Below are 19,682 nucleotides of genomic sequence, written 5' to 3'. Positions count from 1 at the left end.
ATGTTTTTGTAGTATTAAATCCGCGTGGTGTCTCCATTTTTGCACAATTAAAATTTGATTTGTTTTTCCATATAGTGTTCGGGTGCTTTTTTGCCCTCTTAAGAGAACTTTATTCTCTTAGTTTTTCTTTTGTATGCGCCAGGGCAACCTGAACTGCATCCCATATTTATTATGTGGATGAAAGTCTAACATTTAATTTAATCCAACTTTTATTTTTGGTGGTTGATCCAGGCTTAATCACATCTTTGTTTGGTGGTGGTGGTGGTGGTGGTGGTGGGGGGGGGGGGGGCGGTTGAGCCTGGGCAGTAGAGGGAATTGAGTTGAATTGATGGTGGGGTGGCTCTTGACATCTAATGTAAGGGGAGGGGATGCGCTGGACATCTAATCTTTCAGATACAACTGGCCCTTTTGAGGACAATCATAATGCTGATGCGGCCCACAATGAAATTGAGTTTGACACCCCTGCCCTATGGTGTCAGTATTGACGAGGACAAGGCTGGAAATTACTCTGTAATGCTGATTGAGCTAGAATAACAGACTCGAAGCTTTAAAAAGAGGGTGGTGCTTGAAATCATTCTTCTTCCTCTGTTAGCCATGGTTACCTGCAAGGAAACAGGTGCAGTCATCATTGCTTTCAACAAAAAGGGATTCACAGGCAAGGATATTGCTGCTACTAAGATTGCACCTAAATCAACCATGCCTGACAAAGGGGTCCATGTCTGACAAAGGGGTCCCGTGTGACTCCGAAACGTTGCACTCCCCTTGTGTTGTGATCATGCAATAAACTATCCGTTTGAACGCTACTTTGTGTCGATCCATGGTGTGCTAGCAAATATCTACTTATGCCGCGTACACACGAGCGGACTTTCCGGCATACTTGGTCCGACGTTCTTCCCGCCGGACTTTCCAGCGCACTTTTTGAACAGACGGACTTGCCTACACACGACTGGACTTTCTGGCAGGCTAGGTCCGCCCGTCTTTCCGACGGACTTTCGCCGGAGTTACGGCGGACTTTCAGAATGAACTGACTTGCCCGCACAACGACAAGTCCGTTCATTTTGAACGTGACTCGGGTACAACGGGACTAGAAAAGGAAGTCAATCTCGCCACTTTTATCACCGAGATTGACACCTTGCGAGCCCCGTCTTGGGGCATACCAGGCCCTTAGGTCTGGCATGGATTTTAAGGGGAACCCCCGTACGCCGAAAAATCTGCATGGGGCCCCCCCCAAAATCCATACCAGACCCCGATCCGAGCACGCAGCCCGGCCGGTCAGGAAAGGGGGTGGGGACGAATGAGCGCCCCCCCTCCTGAACCGTACCAGGCCGCATGCCCTCAACATGGGGGGGTGGGTGCTTTGGGGGGGGGCACCCCACGGGGCCCCCCCCCTCCCCCAAAGCACCTTGTCCCCATGTTGATAAGGACAAGGGCCTCTTCCCGACAACCCTGGCCGTTGGTTGTCGGGGTCTGCGGGCGGAGGGCTTATCGGAATCCGGGAGCCCCCTATAATAAGAGGGTCCCCAGATCTAGGTACGGCGGACTTTTAGGGAAAAAAAGTCCGCCGGAGCCTACACATGGTCGGATTGTGCGGCGGACTCTGGTCCGCCGGACCAAGTATGCCGGAAAGTCCGACCGTGTGTATGCGCATAAGTGTTTGTTGTCCACTCAAGACTAAATTTATATGTAAACCCAGGTATAATACTATTCTCATTTATTACAAATAAACCCAAATAAGAAGCTACAGGCTTACAACATAGATGCTAAATGTATCTGATTTCCAGGGATTTTCCTGGGTTGTTCTATCTAAACCCAAGAACATAAAATCTAATACATTGCAGATTACTAGTCTTTAGATGTGGTGGCTGCATTATTTTTTTTTTTTTTAGGCTTACTTTTTCTTTAGTACATTCTCTGTCAGTACAGAAAAATTGCTGTTTTCCCAGTAGAAATCCAGTGTTCTTTTAACTTGATGCATGCTAAACTGAAATCAAGCAATGTTTTCAACCTTCCAAGGTTTTTTTTCTGTGAACTACAACCCCCACTACCCTTCCTGGAGCTAAAGAGAAGGGGAGATGTTTGTAGTCCAAATCAGAAGAGCAGCCTACAGTGACAATTCTGCTTCTTCATAGATACAGAGGGGTTGATTTACTAAAGGGAAATGAATTGTGCGCTGTGCAGTTGCTCCTGAGCTTAGTAAATGAGCAGAAGCTCTGCTGACCTTCCTCATCCAATCATATGCAAGTAATAATGCTGTTTTTTTTTGGTTTGTTTTTTATCCTTGCACGTATTTGGGTATTTTTTGCAAGGTAAAGGTTTACCTCATTTACTAAGCTCTGAAGCAACTACATGAAAATTACCAATATGAATGAGCGCTAGGTATCAATATGTGCCATCAATATCCAAACTACATAAAAAAAAAAATTATAAAGCCAAAAAGTATAATAATACCAACTAATACTTTAGTTCTTGTGCTCAGAAAAACCTTAAGTGTCCATAAATATCCATAATCAATAGTCCATTTGATGTGCCAATAGTGATGTAACTAAGGTCGGCCATACACGGTTTGATAGATCTGAATGTACCAAGTTGACCGATCGATCAACTTAAGTACAATCCAGCCTACTGGATTCTCATACAATTATCACTAGGGGCTGCTACAGCTGCTAGTGATAGTCACTGTCAGGGCCGTCTTTAATATTGATTGGACCCTGGGCAAACATTTTCTTGGACCCCCCCATACAATTTCGCTCTCCACCTCTCTGAGACATACAATAAATAGCAGCTAGACTTAAAATCTGTTTACTGTATCAGATCAGGCAGCGATTACGGTGGTTACAGTGTATCATTTCCGCTTACTGACTGGTTGCTAGAGGTTACAGCACACATTACGGCTCACTGATTAGTTGCTAGATGTTACAACAAATGATTTCTACTTGTTGATTGGTTGCTAGAGATTACTGTACAGTAATACTACTCACCGATTGGTTGCTAGAGGTTACAGCACATCTACTCACTGCAGGGGGCATGATATACATATGAATGCCGCCTTTATTTACATATCTATGCCACTATATCTATATCGGATGCAGCTATTTACATATGAATGCCAGTTATTTACATGTAAACACAGGGTCTGCAGGTGAGTCATCTGTACACAATAGGGCAGAGCTAGGCAGCATTTCACACTGAGATATCAGGACACAGCAAGGGAATTTAAACTGGGATAGTTGGCAAGTATGAGGCAGCAGCTTTGGGCCCCACAACAATGACAGGGCCCAGGGCAGCTGCCCCTTTTGCCCTGCCTTAAAGACGGCCCTGGTCACTGTCTTCTCCCGGCAGGGCCGGCAGGAAGCAGACAACTGCTTGGCAGGAGATATTCCCCTGCCAGCACTGTCCATATTGATGGGGGAATTGTGCAAATTTCTTTCCTGCTTTCCTTGTGGCCTGCCTAAACTTTTAAATGTGCCACACACAATTCATGCAAACAAAGTGCTCTCCAAATGGTGCTCTTCAGTGATTCGGCTCCATCCCCTTATACACTGAGACTCACCACACTTTTGGACCCAATGGTAAATGAGTCTATATGCGCAAGTGTATTAGTTCCAGCATCTGGATATCTGGATATCCACCTTCCTTATGGCCCCCTTGTCTACACTCATCAACTTAGGGATAAAGGCCATAAACAGGATCATCATGCAAGCAGTTTGATAAAATAAGTATGTCTTATACAAAGGTAAAATTGCACTCAAATGCTTCGCTGCCTCCACCAGCACCCAGCAGATTCCAGCAGTGTTCTGTGCACCAATTTGCCGGCAGCTGATATGGCGGAGCGGCGTGCTTTCCAATGGCCAGTGATTGCATCACCGGAAGTGACGTCAGTGGCTAGGTAACCCCGCCTCAACGTGTTTCGCTGTTATCAGCCTCATCAGGAAGTGGGTGGAGGAACACAAGGGAAATGTTTTATAGACATTTTTTATGTGAACATTATATTTAAATATCATTCTTCAATATTTTATTAATTATAATTTTTTAAATAGTCCACTTTGTTTACATGTGGCTTATTGCACTTTAACACTTTGTTATGCTATTAGCATTTTCTTTCATGGGAATTTTTTTAAGAAAGTGTGGGTTCACTCACTGAATGTATGGATTGTTTATGGATTATTCATTGTTTTTAAATATTTATATAATTGTTGTTATAAGCCCCCGTTCACACCGGTGCGACTTATCATGTGATTTGACAGATCAATGTCGTATGACAAGTTGCACCCTATATCTGGCTATGGAACCGTTCATATTGGTGCGACTCCAACTTGCACCGATTTTGAAAAGGTTCCTGCACTTTTTTTGGCGATTTCATGTGCATCTGTGCGACTTCGGCAAGCCGCACATGTAATCGCACCGACCAGTGGCTTTGAAATCACGCTGACGTAGTGCGATTTCAAAGCTGCATTTGGTGTGAACCGGATCCTCTTTATGTAAGTATATTTGAAGATTATAGCGCTACACTAACTGCATGTTTATAGATAGAGTAGGGTAAGTAAGCCTTGAAGAGAAACTGTGTTACTGGCAGAATCACCAGTTGAAACTACAGGGAAACTAACACTGTTCCTATTGTGACACTAATACCCTAAACAAAACTAGAGATATTTCTTTAGAAATGCATCAACCTATTAACATGTTGTCAGTCAGAATGTGACATTGCACTCTCAACCTAACTCTGTACATGGATTTTCCAGCTCAGGGGAAAACAAAGCAACATCAGATTGAGAGTGATCATTACTGGGGCAGGTTAACTCTGCAGTTAACCCTTTATGCTTCATGCACATTAGGTGTTTAGCCCCTGTGCATGAGATTCTGACATTTAGGTGCGGGTGGAAGGCACAGGTGTACTTTCCAATCCCTCAGCTAGCAGCCTATAAACCTCTATGAGAGGCTGACAGCCGCTGCGGCTGGACGGTGCGCTGAGTGGTACAAACATTCACAGCAGTATGCGCCTGGGGGCGAATGCTTGGAACACAAGTAGTCTGTGTTTCGGGCATTCACCCCTGGGAGCATGATGACCTAAATGTTAGTATCGCTCCGTGCACTGTCCAGCCGTATCCAGCCGCAACAGCTGTCGGCCTCTCATAGAGGTTTACAGGCTGGCGGCAGAGGGGCTGGATGTGCACCTGTGCCTTCCACCTGTGCCTTCCACCTGCACCAAAAATGCCAGAGTCTCCTGCACTGGGGCTAAACACCCTGTGTGCATGAGGCCTTACACACAAACAGTAGCTGCCAACATGCACCATTCAAAGCATCTACTATTGCAATTCCTACCCCTTGCCTGTGTAATGTGTAACCCGCTGCCATGCCCAGGCTGAGAAATGAAAGAATTTACAATATGGTTGCACGATGCGATACGATCTTTAAGTTCGGGTTAGAACATTTAGAGATTCAGCTTACCAATTTTAAAATGTTTGTAGTGCACACCCCCACCCTGCACAGCCAGGCACACCGCATTTTCACAGGCACTTCAGAGACAGAGAACAGTCCGTGGCTTTGTTTTCTTGTGGTTTATTGAGGGTTAGGAACTTGGATGAGGATGGGAGGTTATGGGATGCCCACTTGACTTCAACAACAAAACTTCAATGACAACTTCAGGGACCTCTTCCTATACACAGTCTATATACAGTCTCCTTGACACTCTTCCTGCACTTCACTTGCTTGCAGACACCAGCTGGATCACTGTAAGTGGATCTGACCGGCACAGTCAGATTTAGAAATAGCCTTTTGCAGGCAGGAACTCAAGGCCCTTTGTTGTGTAGTAGAATACAGTGATCAGCATGTACTTTCCCTCCTGTGGCTACTGGTCCCAGCACCACCTCTTCAGGCACTGCCAACTCACCTGAATGCAGCTGCCCCATTGTTTTTATTGTTTTTTTAATTCTTTATTTTCACAGAAACAGCGTTACAATTCCACAGATCAACAGTTCACAACCATGAAATAACATTCAATAAGAAACTTGCGAATCACATGGTTAGCAAAATTGTCCTTACAAAATACTTCTATGTTGTAGTATCATTAAATTGTATCATGATACATTGAAATAACTCCATGAGCATTAGTGTGCAACACTGTTTCTCATTTTACTATATTTTTTCTTAACCAAGTAGCCCCTTGGTTAAGTCCAGAAGGTATAAAGCAGAAAGACAGGTAGAAATGAAATATTGAGAGAGGAAAAAAAAAAAAAAAAAGAGGGGGAAAGAAGACCCGGTCACCCCCATGGCATGTTGGCTGAGCTCTGTGGGGCAGATTGTTGTAAAAACTACTGCTTAGAGGCTAGAGGGGTCTGTTCTTTATAAATGAAATAAGGGGTCCAGACTTTCCATTATTTCTCATCTTGCTCTTTCAACACCATAGTAAGGTTTTCCATTTATTGGATATCCGTTATCCTGGCTAGCCAATGTGATCTAGTTGACGGGGTGGTGCTCTTCCACAATGCCGGGATACACTCCTTCGCTGCAGTTAAGGGATGTTTTAGGAGTGAATTTTTTAATTTTTTAATGGATAGAGGGGTGTCATGTAATAAGAAAGCTGCCAGAATTTCTCCAAGAGACACACCTGTGATTGTTTTGACACATTCGGCTACCATTGTCTAAAATTATTTCAATTTTGGGCATTCCCAAAATATGTGGAAAAGGGTGCCCTCAAGCTCCAGAAAGCGCCATCAAATATTTAAAACTTGCCGGAATGTGGGTGCCCCTTGTGCCCACTGGGACCTATAAAGTCATGCTGGAGACTCCCATTCGTATGTGCTCCCATTTAGAATTTAGATTCACCGCTGTGTAGTTGGCAGCAAGATACAGAGCACTGCATGGGACAATTCTATCAGATACGATTGTATAAGATTATCTTGGGTGATGTTCTCATTGTGGCATTCCAGACAGGATGTGATTAATTTCCAACCATGTGTTGTGCCATGTCTGGCATTAGTCAAGTGATATTTTAGTAACAATTAAAGTTATATGGACACATCTTATTTGTCTGTTTTAAATAAAAGTACAGGAATAACTGACATGATCTCTAGTGACTTTACTGTATTATACAAGATTATTTACCCTGGTAACCCAGAAAAACATGAAGATTACATTACACTGTATGAGATATGCTTGTTTAAAAAAAACTCTGGTTTAGTTGAACATTGGCATACTGGTTGTAGTTCCTATAAATTTCAATGGAATTATTAAACAATACCCCTAACAAAACGATTCTCTGTAACTAATAGAAAAAGCAAATTTTTACTCTTGTTAGAATTATTTCTTAGGTTTCCTGAGAAGGTGAATCATGAGGATGGGGATTCCATGCTGATGGGGAGAAAGGAATCCCCATGAAATCCCCACCCCCATGGTTAAGCTTTGGGGCAGAGTGAAACGCCTTGGGATTGTGGCCTGGCTGGAGCCCAGGCTCAGGCTGTTACATTTTCTTACCTGGGGTTTGCAGAGATGTGTGGTGCATATGGACATTTTCTTCTCTGCACATTACTGTCTGGAGCCGGGACAAGCTCCAACCTAGCCTGCATTCACAGTGGTCGGCTTCATTGATTTGGATTCCTACAGCCTGAGCGGCATCCACAATTTTTTTGAAACAAAGTCTGTAAGGGCCTGTATTGGGTTTCTGTTGTTGGCATCAGTTTGACACCAATTTCCTATGCTTCTGAAATCATTCAGAATTCATTAACAGGTGCATTTGACCTGCAGCTGACCTGCTTCCGATCTACATTTGAGCTGCCTCAAGTGGGTTTTACATTCCCATAGACCTGTATAGGAATGCAAAACCAGTTTGAACTGCAAAAAATGCCTTAACATTTAGTGTGGGGACTGCGAGCCAGGCCTTTTCATCCATATCAGTGCCTGACCTCACAAATGTGCTTCTGGAAGAATGGTCAAACATACCCATAGACACACTCCTAAACCTTCCCAGAAGAGGTGAAGCTGTTAAAGCTTCAAAGGGTGGGCCAACTCAATATTGAACCCTACAGGCTAAGACTGGGATGCCATTAAAGTTCATGTGCAAAGGCAGGTATCCCAATACTTTTGGCAATATAGTGTATTTGAGCCCAGCCTTGATCTCACATGACCAAAGTTGGGAAGATGTAGTTGCTTTCAGGAGGTCTGAAGTATGAGTACAACTCAATTCAGCCCCAGAGCTCCCCTTTCCCACCCAGAGCCTCCTAGAGCCCCATAGCTTTCCTACCTACCTTGGAGGTAGTTATATCTCCTTTACCTGGAGCTCCTTAATTCAATGTACCCCGCACAACCCCCTCACCCCAGCCTCTGAGCTCCTCTTGCCTTCTTCATCATACTGAAACAGGTGCCAAAGGAGTTCTCCTTGGATTGACACAACCGATCATTTGCATTTATTACTGAAGCTGATGCACTGGCAAAATTATTTACAGTATTTCAGCATGTGTTTTGGCACAGTGCGCTGCTATTAACCTTGCCCCTGCTCCACCCTCATTCTCAGGCCCACTGATTTACAAAAGTTCCGAGGTACATAAGAATAATAATAATAAGTGATAAGAAAATTTAAAACTTTGAGCTGTCATTAGAACAGAAATTGAGAGAAAATTTTCCAATGGGGGCACCTGTTCCACTACCAATTTACCTAATTTTAGAGAAATTTCTTCCCACTTCCTGTTGTGTCTACAAGACAGAATTTAAAGGGAAAAACTGAAAGTGGTTCAAACTATTCTGAAATGGAAAAAAAAAATGTTGGCTTTAGGCATGCTTTAATGATTTTATAAATAAGGAACCAGATTAAATAGTGCGTTATATTTAGCTGGGGTTCATCTTGCAGCTAATAGAATCCATTTCTCAGTATGAAAGGTATGTGTTTTGTTCAATGGGATTAAAAAAACTTGTTCTGGCAGACTACAGCCTTTTGTGTTGTCCATTGTAATTCCACATTCCATCAAGTATAATGGCAACAATGAGGATATGAAGTTCTCTCTAAGAGAATGTTTTATATATCAGATGACATTGTTAGAAAGATGCAAATTCTGCTTTGAAGGGGTCAAGAGCCATATTCAGTCTATACACCTCTAATTCATTACACCATTTCTCATTAAATATAGAAGGCTATAATTTATTACATAGATTACAGAAATCTAAAATACCTATAACCTGTAATAAAATGTCACTAACAACAAGAATTTTACAGAAGAGTAGCATTGTCAAGCATAATACTATTTCTATTGCCAATGCATAAGCCCAAATAAGAAACTACAGGCTTGCAACATAGATGCAAAATATATCTGACATAAGAATGGTTTAATAGGATAGAAGACATCAAGACAATGGAAATTCTGACAAGCTCCTTGAAAGGCACATATGGCAAATTTCAGAAGACACGGTTTTATTGGTCTGCTTACTTCTGTACAAAAGAATTTAAATGCATCATAGCCAATTAATATACCAGATTAGACTGGACTTTATTTACTGATCACCGACTCGCTTCCGGGGCCACAAGTCAGTATATGAGAGAGGAACGTATGTCCCCCCCCCCCTCGCCTCTGGTTTTCCTTTACCCTCTGTTTATCCATTTCTGCTAAGACTTACCCTTTTGGCCTACTATATAAGTCTAACATTCAATGATGAGGCATTGCTAACTTTTGTACCTCTTAGGTCAAATCAATGCAACTAGGAGTTGACTATAAGCGATAATGACATTTATACCATGCAATTAAGGATAACGCTCATTTAACACTATATGGATAAATAAGTGACCTGGTCCATTCTACACTCTCTAACTCACATTTTCAATCTCTCCCTCTCCTCTGGCATCTTCCCCAACGCTCTAAAACATGCACTAGTCATCCCCATCCTTAAAAAGACCTTACTGGACTCCACCAATCTTAACAACCTACGCACCATCTCCTTACTCCCCTTTTCCTCCAAACTCCTTGGTCTACAACTGTCTGAGCGACCATCTGACTGAGAAGAAACTTCTTGATCCCCTTCAGTCTGGATTTTGCTCTCAACATTCCACAGAAACTGCTCTCATTAAACTCACAAACAAACTACTAATGGCTAAAACTAATATACACTATTCTGTACTCCTACTCCTGGGCCTCTCTGCTGCCTTTGTTATAGTGGACCAACCCTTCCTCCTCTAAAAAACTCTACTCCTTTGGTCTCTGTGACTACTCTTTGCTGGTTCTCATCCTACCTATCCCACGCACTTTCAGTGTCACTTACAATTTTACTCCCTCTTCTCCTCCTTTTTTCTTCATCGGGTTTCCCCAAGGTTCTGTTCTGTGACCTCTCCTATTCTCAATCTACATCTCCTCCCTGGGTCAGTTGATTGCTCTCCATGGCTTTCAATACCATTTCTTTGACCCAAATCTATCTCTCTACCCCTCAGCTCACTCAATCAGTCTCCTCACGCATCACTAATTTACTAACAGACATATCAGTCTAGATGTCACACAAATTTCTCAAACTCAATCTTTCCAAAACTGAGCTCATAATATTTCCTCCCCCACGTGCCACTTCCCCTGATTCCTCTGTCAAAATCAATGGCACAATTATCAACCCGTCCCCACATGCCAAGGTTCTATGTGTAATCCTGGACTCTGAACTATCCTTTTGGCCCCACATCCATTCACTGTCCACAACTTGTTGCCTCACAACATCTCCAAGATACGCCCCTTCCTAATGGCCCGTACACACAATCTGAAAATCGTACTAAAAATACCCCTTTTCGAAGAGATCGTACGATAATCTGATCATTAGTACAGAGCTTTCGGTAGCCGATCACGACAGTTCATCCAATATTTTCCGATGGTGCAAGCACGAGAATTTTCCTTGTACGATTTTCGTTTAATCAGTACAGTTGTCGTCCGAAAATACAAATGCAATACACATTACATCACTTGCAAATTTGTATTTTGTCGTACAAGATTTTTCGTAACTTTAGTAACCTACCCAATTTCTACTTGTGACTAGCAAGCGAAAAAAGTCGGACGATCTGTTGTCCGATTTTCGGATCCTGTGCACAGAGTAGAGGTGCGCATCATCACTGGTCTTACAATTCAATTCAATTACGATTGTCCTGTCCACGATTCGATTCCACGATGCATCACGATTATTGCGCATGGTTAAAATAATGATTTTAAGTGCGCATGGTTAAAAACTTTTTATCCAAAAATTCAAGCAGACAGAAAAACTAAATTTTTCTCCAGTGGCAGAGGGATGGTGGGATCAGTGGCAGAGGGATGGTAGGATCAGTGGCATAGGGATTGCTGGGATCAGCGTCAGAGGGATGGCTGGGATCAGAGGCAGAGGGATGGTTGGGATCAGAGGCAAGGGGATGGCTGGGATCAGAGGCAGAGGGGTGGTGAGATCAGTGGCAGAGGGACGGTGGGATCAGTGGCAGAGGGGTGGTGGGATCAGAGGCAGAGGGATGGTGGGATCAGAGGGGTGGTGGGATCAGAGGGAGACGGATGGATGGGATCAGAGGCAGAGGGGTGGTGGAATCAGAGGCAGAGGGGTGGTGGGGTCAGATGCAGGGGAATGATGGGATCAGAGGCAGAGGGATGTATGGGATCAGGCAGAGGGGTGGTGGGATCAGTGGCAGAGGGATGGTGGGATCAGAGGCAGAGAGATAGATGGGATCAGGCAGAGGGGTGATGGTAGTGGAGGGATGGGATCAGTGACACTGGCACTTATCTGCTCTCAGTGTCAGTTGATTCCCTCTCCTTCATGCTGCTCAGTGTCTTCTCCCTTCTGGTGTCTCTCTGGAATGTCAGGTCTCCTCGAGCTCCTCCCCCCTGCACTGTACTGGATGTCAGCTCATCAGCTGACTTTCTGCTTCAATGAAGGGGAGGGGCTTTATCCATAATGCAGGCTCTGCCTCTGTGTTTCTCCTGGAGAGGCAGAGCACCGCACGGAGTGATGGATGACGTCACCAGATATCGATTCGGCCGACTCGCAGCATCGCGAATGTCTGAATCGCGATGCATCGATGCTGCGATTATATTCAACACCCCTAGTACAGAGCATAACCAAAGACACCGTAAAGCTCCTAATCCACTCCCTGGTTATCTCTCGCCTCATCTACTGCAACTCCCTCCTCACTGGCTTACCCTTACATAGTCTGTTCCCTTTCAGTCAATCATGAATGCTGCTGCCAGGCTCATACACATTACAAAACGCTCAGTGTCTCCTACTCCTTTCTGCCAATCCCTCCACTGGCTTCTGCTCGCCCAACAAATTAAATTCAAGATACGACAACTTACAAAACCATCCACAACTCTGCCCCCAGCTATATCCTTAATCTAATTTAACCACTTACGGACCACCCGCCGCAGTTTTACATCGGCTGTTTGAAGGAGGATATCGTTGTTATGGCAGCAGCTAGCTGCCATAACCCCAGTATCCTCTTCTTCAGCGGGCGGTCCGCTACAAGATAAAAATGGTCTCTGCGGCAGATTCGCCGCAAGATCACCTTTATCGGCGGTGGGAGAGGGGCCTCCCACCATGATCCGGTGCCCTCCGCTGCTTACCGGAGCCGTCGGCAGCGGCGAAGGCGATCGCGTCTTGTCTCCTGCTTGGTATGGAGATGAGTGAGGGGAAGATGGCCCCCACCCGTCTCCATACAGCAGGCATGTACTGGCCATTGGGACTACAGGGAGTTTCCCGGTGGGCCGATGGCTCAGTGGGCCGATTTCAGTGACAGTGGACCGCTGCCTCCATCCAGTCCTCTGTCCCCCCCGCACTGCTCACCTCCTCTCCCTGGCTAGTTATGCAGCGCGCCTGAATACAGACATGATGCTCAGGAGTCAACACTTAGAAGCTCATCATACGATCTGGAAGGAGGGCGGCCTCACTTTCCTGCCTAATCTTGTTCCATTGGGGGGGTGGGCACCAAACTGATTCTTTGCCCCAGGTGAAATAATGTCTAGCTTCCCCACTGGTACTGCCTATAAGAGAAATAATGTAGAACGGCTAATAGCTAGTGGGGGGGGGGCTTGGGTGGCAAGCCGGCATGGGAGAGACCTGTCAAAGTGGGCCAGTCTGGGTGAAGTCCAGGGCCAAATTTTTGTCCCAGTCCAGCCCTGCCATACAGTTGCTGGGTGGAAGCAACGTCAAAATGTCACTTCTGCCCACAGCTCTTAAAGGGCCATTTTTTTTAAATGAATTTTTAAATGACAGTTTTTTTTTATTGCATTTTAGTGTAAATATGAGATCTGAGATCTTTTTGACCCCAGATCTCATATTTAAGAGGTCCTGTCATGCTTTTTTCTGTTACAAGGAATGTTTACATTCCTTGTAATAGGAATAAAAGTGACAATTTTTTTTTTTTAAAACAGTGTAAAAATAAAAGGTAAAATAAATAAGAAAAAAAAGCGCCCCATCCTGAGGAGCTCGTGTGCAGAAGCGAACGCATAAGTGAGTAGCGCCCACATGTGAGGTATCGCTGCAATCGGTAGAGCGAGAACAATAATTCCAGCCCTGGACCTGCTCTGTAACTCAAAACATGCAACCTGTAGAATTTTTTAAACGTCGCCTATGGAGATTTTTAAAGCTAAAAGTTTGTCGCCATTCCACGAGCGGGCGCAATTTTGAAGTGTGACATGTATCAATTTACTCAGCGTAACATTATCTTTCACGGTGTATTTTTTCCAAAAAAAGTGCGCTTGTAAGACCGCTGCGCAAATACGGCGTGACAGAAAGTATTGCAAGGACCGCCATTTTATTCTCTAGGGTGTTAGAAAAAAAAAGTATAATGTTTGGGGGTTCTAAGTAATTTTCTAGCAAAGAAAACTGTTTTTAATTTGTAAACAACAAATCTCAGAAAGAGGCTCAGTCCTTAAGTGGTTAAAAATACCAACCAAATCTTTCTCTTCATTCCTCTCAAGACCTCCTGCTCTCTAGCTCTAGTGTCACCTCCTCCCATGCTCACCTCCAGGACTTCTCCAGAGCCTCTCCCATCCTCTAGAATTCTCTAGCTGAAGCTGTCCGACTATCTCCTACTTTGTCCACTTTCAGACGATCCCTGAAAACTCATCTCTGTAGAACTGTACATTTATTTTCTCCATCAGCTCATCCCCCACAGGTATTACTTTTTGTATCTCTTGACCCTCCCTCTTAGATTGTAAGCTATAATGAGCAGGGCCCTCTGATTCCTCTTGTATTGAACTGTATTAAAGTTGTAGTATCTGCCCTCATGTTGTAAAGCGTTGCATAAACTGTTGCCGCTATATAAATCCAGTACAATAATAATAGAAATAATACATAATGGTTCCTCCATACTGCTAACTTCTGTGGGTGGTTTTCCTTCAGATTTACCATTGAACATAAATATAACATGTAACAGAGACCTACCTTGATATTTACGTTACAGTCTGTATACCACCTTATGATCTGTTGGAAGGTATCTTCGTTTTTAGAAATTCTGGAAGGAAAAATGTTAAGAATGTGAAAAAAAAAAAAATATATCTAATGTCCAGGAAAGTCCCTTAGTTTTCAAGTATATCTTACCCAAGAACAAAAACGTAATACATTTCAGCTTACCAGTCCTTAGATTAGGTGGCTGCAATATTTTTCTTTTTTTTTCAGGTTTAATCTAAAAATGTGCATTGATGTTTGCTTATCATTCTCTCTTTTTTTTTTTTTTTTTTAAGGTTTCACTCACAAAACCAAGAAAGTCAACACCACCACAATATTTGATGTTGGTGAGGTGAGTCCTTTGTTATTGGAGCTGGTCTTACTCAATGTTTGTTATGGTTGGGCAAGTTTACAGTGCAGCAGAAATGCATTTCTGAGATGTAACTTCCAGATATATGGCCAATAAAAAAACGAAGCATGTGATTTTTTAGAAATGGCTAGTTCTCCACTTACCCTTGGGTCACACCTATGTGTTTTTTTAGTGTGTTTTGCATAAACGCACTACAGTCCATTAAACATGGTTTCCTATGGCTCTAGTTCACATCTGTGCAATGAGAGACAATGCGTTTTTGGAAAGGGCCAGGGACTTTTTTTTTCCTGCAGAAGATTGAGTTTTACGTGTAATAGACTTTAATGGACCTGCACCAGAAGTGCAAGTGTTGCATTTTTAATGCATTTTGCAGGTTTTTTTTTACTAATAGCAAAGTAAACCGTTCTCTTCATGGAATGCGACTTTGATGCGACTTTATACTCTCTGGCACTCAGGTAGCACCAAAGTCGCATCAAAGTAGTGCAGGAACCTTTATGTGTCCAAAGTCGCATGTTAGGGTTAAGAGCTAGGGTAAGGGTTAAATGTTATTTTTACAGTTGTGCCATAGATCTATAGAATAGGAGTTGCTGCCCACATCCCTGAATTGATACAAATACAAAAACAGTTTCCTCTATGGAGACTTTAAAAGGCAGAAACTCCTTGACAATCAGATAATATTGAAAATAGATTTATATTTTATTTGAAAAGTTAAAAATACGGGAGTATAACATTGATAAAGGTCAAAATTGGATGCAAATATAACTCAGGTGTAATATAAAAAAACATATACAGACAACCACTTGACTCTGTCGAATAACAGAATAGGACAGAGAATGCCAACGCGTTTCAAGATTAGTAACAGTAATTCTCTTCTTCAGGGGGTAGTGGTTCAATAATTAGGTGTCTACAATTAATAGAAAACAAAAAGCAGTACGCATTCATCATTAAACATAATTACGAAAGCTCTACAATAAACATATTATAATATTGATTCTGATCATATATTTTTTGGATATCACCAATATTGCATCCTATTAAAAGCAGGGAGAAAGTCTGCTGCCATATATCATCCAAGCTAAAGAAAGCCAGTGAAGGAAGAGAGCACGGCAGGCTCAGGTTCAGGACCAAACACAGAGGGCCCTTTGTGTTCACCCAACCCCACACATGCCACAGCTGAAGCAGGAATACACCTCAAGGTTCTAGGGCAGGGTTTCTCAACCAGGGCTCAAAGGAACCTTAGGGTTCCTCCAGAGGTTGCTAGGGGTTCCTTGAGCAATTGGCAATTTCTGCCTCTCAGATAAGTTCCCTCTGACACCATTGATATTTTTAGCTTTCTGTAAGGGAGCAATTCTTCCCAATGACCACAAGTGTAAAGAGCATTCTTCCCCCTGACCATCACACTAATGTATCATGAGTTGCAGATATAGTAATTTTTAGCAGAGGTTCCTGAGATCGAAAAGTTATTTCAAGGGTTCCTCTGTGTTGAAAAGGTTGAGCAAGGCTGTTATAGGGTATAAACAAGAAAAAGAGAGGGAGAGAGAGCCTGTTTACTACAAAGTGTGCGCAAGTACTATGGTGAAATTCTATACGTGAATTTATAAAAGGTCATTTAATAGTGCACACACCTTATAGATGGCTGATATGTTGATAACGGGCAGACAAGGACAAAGAGAAGTGCATAAGACCAGACAGATCAGATCAAATATCTATAAAAGAATTAGTAAATAATATAGACTGCACACATTGTGTGCCAAGATATATATATATATATATAAAATATACAATATAAAAGATGCGGTGATGCAGATCCATAGGTAGCGGATAGCGTCCAGCTCCAATGAGCTCTGCAAGATTATATAGAAAGCTCTGACTAAGGCCTGACAAAGTCACATGTTAGGGTTAAGAGCTAGGGTAAAGGTTAAGGGCTAGGGTAAGGGTTAAATGTTAGGGTTAGAGTTAGTTTTGGGATTAGAGTTAGGGTTAGAGTTCGGGTTAGCGATAACTGTTGGGGTTAGTGTTAGTGGTAAGAAAAAAAGGGAAATGTCCCCCAAAAGGGGTTTTCTAGGCAGCAGAAGGGTAAAAAGATGATATCGTGTGGTTTAAAAATGATTGAGCTTTATTAATAACATAATCTCAGAGAGTGACAATAATAGTTCAAATAGGAATTGTGATACAGGAGATAACACAAGTGAAACTGGTACAATGATATACATTGTTCAAGCACTAAAGTAGGTAATTGTTAGGGTTAGAATGCTAACCTTAACAATTACCCCTAACCCCAACCATTACCCTAATGATTACCTCTAACCCTAACCCTAATGCTAGCATCTAACCCTAGCCTTTAACCCTAACATTTTACCCTAGCCCTTAACCCTAACATGCGACTTTGGACGCATAAAGGTTCCTGCACTACTTTGATGCGACTTTGTGCCAGAGAGTGTAAAGTCGCATCAAAGTCACACTCCATAAACAGATCTGTCATTCTTTCCTATTAGCCAAAAAAAAAACACACTACAAAACCTGCCGGAAAAAATGCATCAATTGCAACCTGCATAGAGGTGAACCTTGCCTTAATTGTGTTTGGCCATATAGAGCCATATTATTGTGCATCTAAGGCGAAAACTTTGTTTTTTCAAACACTAGATTGAGTAGGGAATAGATAAAACTCCTATGAGGTTTGTTTTGCAACTGTGTCCCATTAAGCAGACTTCCCTTCTCTTCCTGTCCAGTCAACACATCCGGAAATAAGAAGAAAAGTCCCTTTAATGCAATAACTGTCTCTATTGGATGACTTCCTCTCTATTCTTGTTCTGGTGACAAGGCAAAATTTTAGATATTCTCCCATTTTCAGTCCCATGACAATAGCTGGTAGGATAAACAGAGCGGATGGATCTCCTCAAAGGGGACACATACACAAGCAACAAAAAAAAAAAAGTAAAAAAACGGTGGTGCTTCCGTCTGATTCTGGAAAAGCTTGGTGAACTTCAATCTGCCATTTTACCAGGACACATATCAAACCAGAGGTTGTACATATAAATTTGTGAATGTCTGCGCAATGTGACTTGAAGACTCCTCAACAGCAACTGATTCTGTTCTTTAGCCCAGTGGTCCCCAACCTTTTTGGCACCGGGGACGTGGAAGAAAATTGTGCCAATTATATTGTAAATTATATTGTAAATATAAATTCAACTCACCATAATGCAGAATCAGTGGGAGCCCTGAGAGCGTCACTTGCTACGCCGCCTGCCACCACATGCAGCTTGTCACTTTCCACTTCGCCTGCCCCAGATGAGGAATGCCACTTTCCACGCTGCCTGGGCTGCCACCAGATGAGGAATGCCACTTGCCATGCTGCCTGCCACCAGATGAGGAATACCACTTGCCACGCTGCCTGCCACCAGATGAGGAATGCCACTTGCCACGCTGTCTGCCACCAGATGTGGATTGTCACTGCATTGGTGGCACTGGTTCATTTAGCACAGAGGCAGGCCTCTGTGCAGTGGCCGTTCTTGAGTGAGGGCAGGAGAGCCGCGATGCGGGGCGGGCGGTAAGAGATGATGTCATCTCTCTGCTCCCCGCCGTACCTCAGTGATTCTGCACGCTGTGAGGGCAGGAGAGCAGTGATGCTAGGCGGGCAGAGAGAGATGATGTCATCTCTGCTCGCCAGCCCGCTTCTCTCATCCACCCGCCCGCTTGCCTCTCTGATCCACTGGGCTCTCACCCACCTGCCTGACTTGCAATATCATGAGACGCTACAGCCCAGTAGTGGGCCACGGCCCGGTGGTTGGAGACCCCTGCTTTAACCCCTCTTTTAAGGTCTATGATTGGTAGTGTACTTGGGAGGCCCCCCCCCCCAGTCCACCCTTTAAGTGGAAGCTGGCAAGGACATACTGGGGTTGATTTACTAAAACTGGAGAGTGCAAAATCTGGTGCAGCTATGCATAGAAACCAATCAGCTTCCAGGTTTTATTTCGTTAAAACTTAATTGAACAAGCTGTAGTTAGAAGCTGATTGGCTACCATGCATAGCTGCACCAGATTTTGCACTCTCCAGTTTTAGTAAATCAATCTCAATGTTTCTATATCCTTCTGATTGATCTAATTCACTTAAATATGCAAGCAAACTGCAAATAGTTGGTATTAGTTGCCAATGGTAATTGGAATTGCTTTTACAGGTGACCTTCCCTGCACAGTTACTTGGGGTTTGTACTAACCTTTTACAAAACATCAAAAAAGACTTATGAAAAAAAGTGGTTGGAGAAGGGAAGGGGACACAGGCAATCAACAATTCTAGAGGTGTCAAATGCCAAAAAGTCCTACAGAGGCTGCAGAGCTCAATCAGAGGGCCTCTGGAAACAGATTGGCTTTCGGATATCATTGACTTCATCATTGAAATAGATTCCTGTGCAGGTTATTGCTAAACAAAGGTTGATGTAGACCTAGCATCCAGCGATGTCCATGAGAGCCTTGCCTCTTCGGGGACTTACACTCCTGATTGGCTTTTGGCAGCTTTTGTCTTTTTGTCAATCACAGACAGTGAGCCAAACAGGAGACGGAGGGCGCGGGGCCGAACCACAGCTCTGTGTATAAGAGAACACACAGAGCAGTGGCTCGGGAGCGTACCTGCTTGGGTGCCCCAAGAGCAAGCTGCTTGCTGTAGGGGCACCCAGCAGGAGGGAGGGGCCAGGAGAATGTGACGTGGGACCCGAGAAGAGGAGGATCTGGGCTACTCTGTGCAAAACCACTGCATAGAGCAGGTAAGTATAACATGTTTGTTATTTTAGAAAAAAAAAACAAGACTTTAATATCGCTTTAATGCATTCTCTGTCATCAAGCCTGAAACATGGTCTATTCCAACTGGCCACAGTCTGGCCCCCTAAAATCTGAAGGACGGTAAACTGTCCCTTTGTAGGAGGTTTGAAGACCCCTGCTATAGAGAT

The 19,682-nt window shown here is 43.4% G+C and overlaps 1 protein-coding gene across 1 annotated transcript in view; it reads left to right on the top strand.

The window, feature by feature from the left end:
- The window catches only part of LOC141113463 (fer-1-like protein 4), a 218,988-nt gene that overhangs the window by 28,020 nt on the left and 171,286 nt on the right, over positions 1 to 19,682 (top strand). Inside the window, exon 2 of the mRNA XM_073606565.1 lies at positions 14,670 to 14,725. Coding sequence (XP_073462666.1) covers positions 14,670 to 14,725 — 56 coding nt within the window. The remainder of the gene's footprint in view (positions 1 to 14,669; positions 14,726 to 19,682) is intronic.

Source organism: Aquarana catesbeiana, linkage group LG12 (assembly GCF_042186555.1).
Source record: "Aquarana catesbeiana isolate 2022-GZ linkage group LG12, ASM4218655v1, whole genome shotgun sequence".
Taxonomy (NCBI): Eukaryota; Metazoa; Chordata; class Amphibia; order Anura; family Ranidae; genus Aquarana; species Aquarana catesbeiana.
The sequence above is the reverse complement of the archived record's forward strand: the minus strand, read 5'-3'. Positions and strand labels throughout refer to the sequence as shown.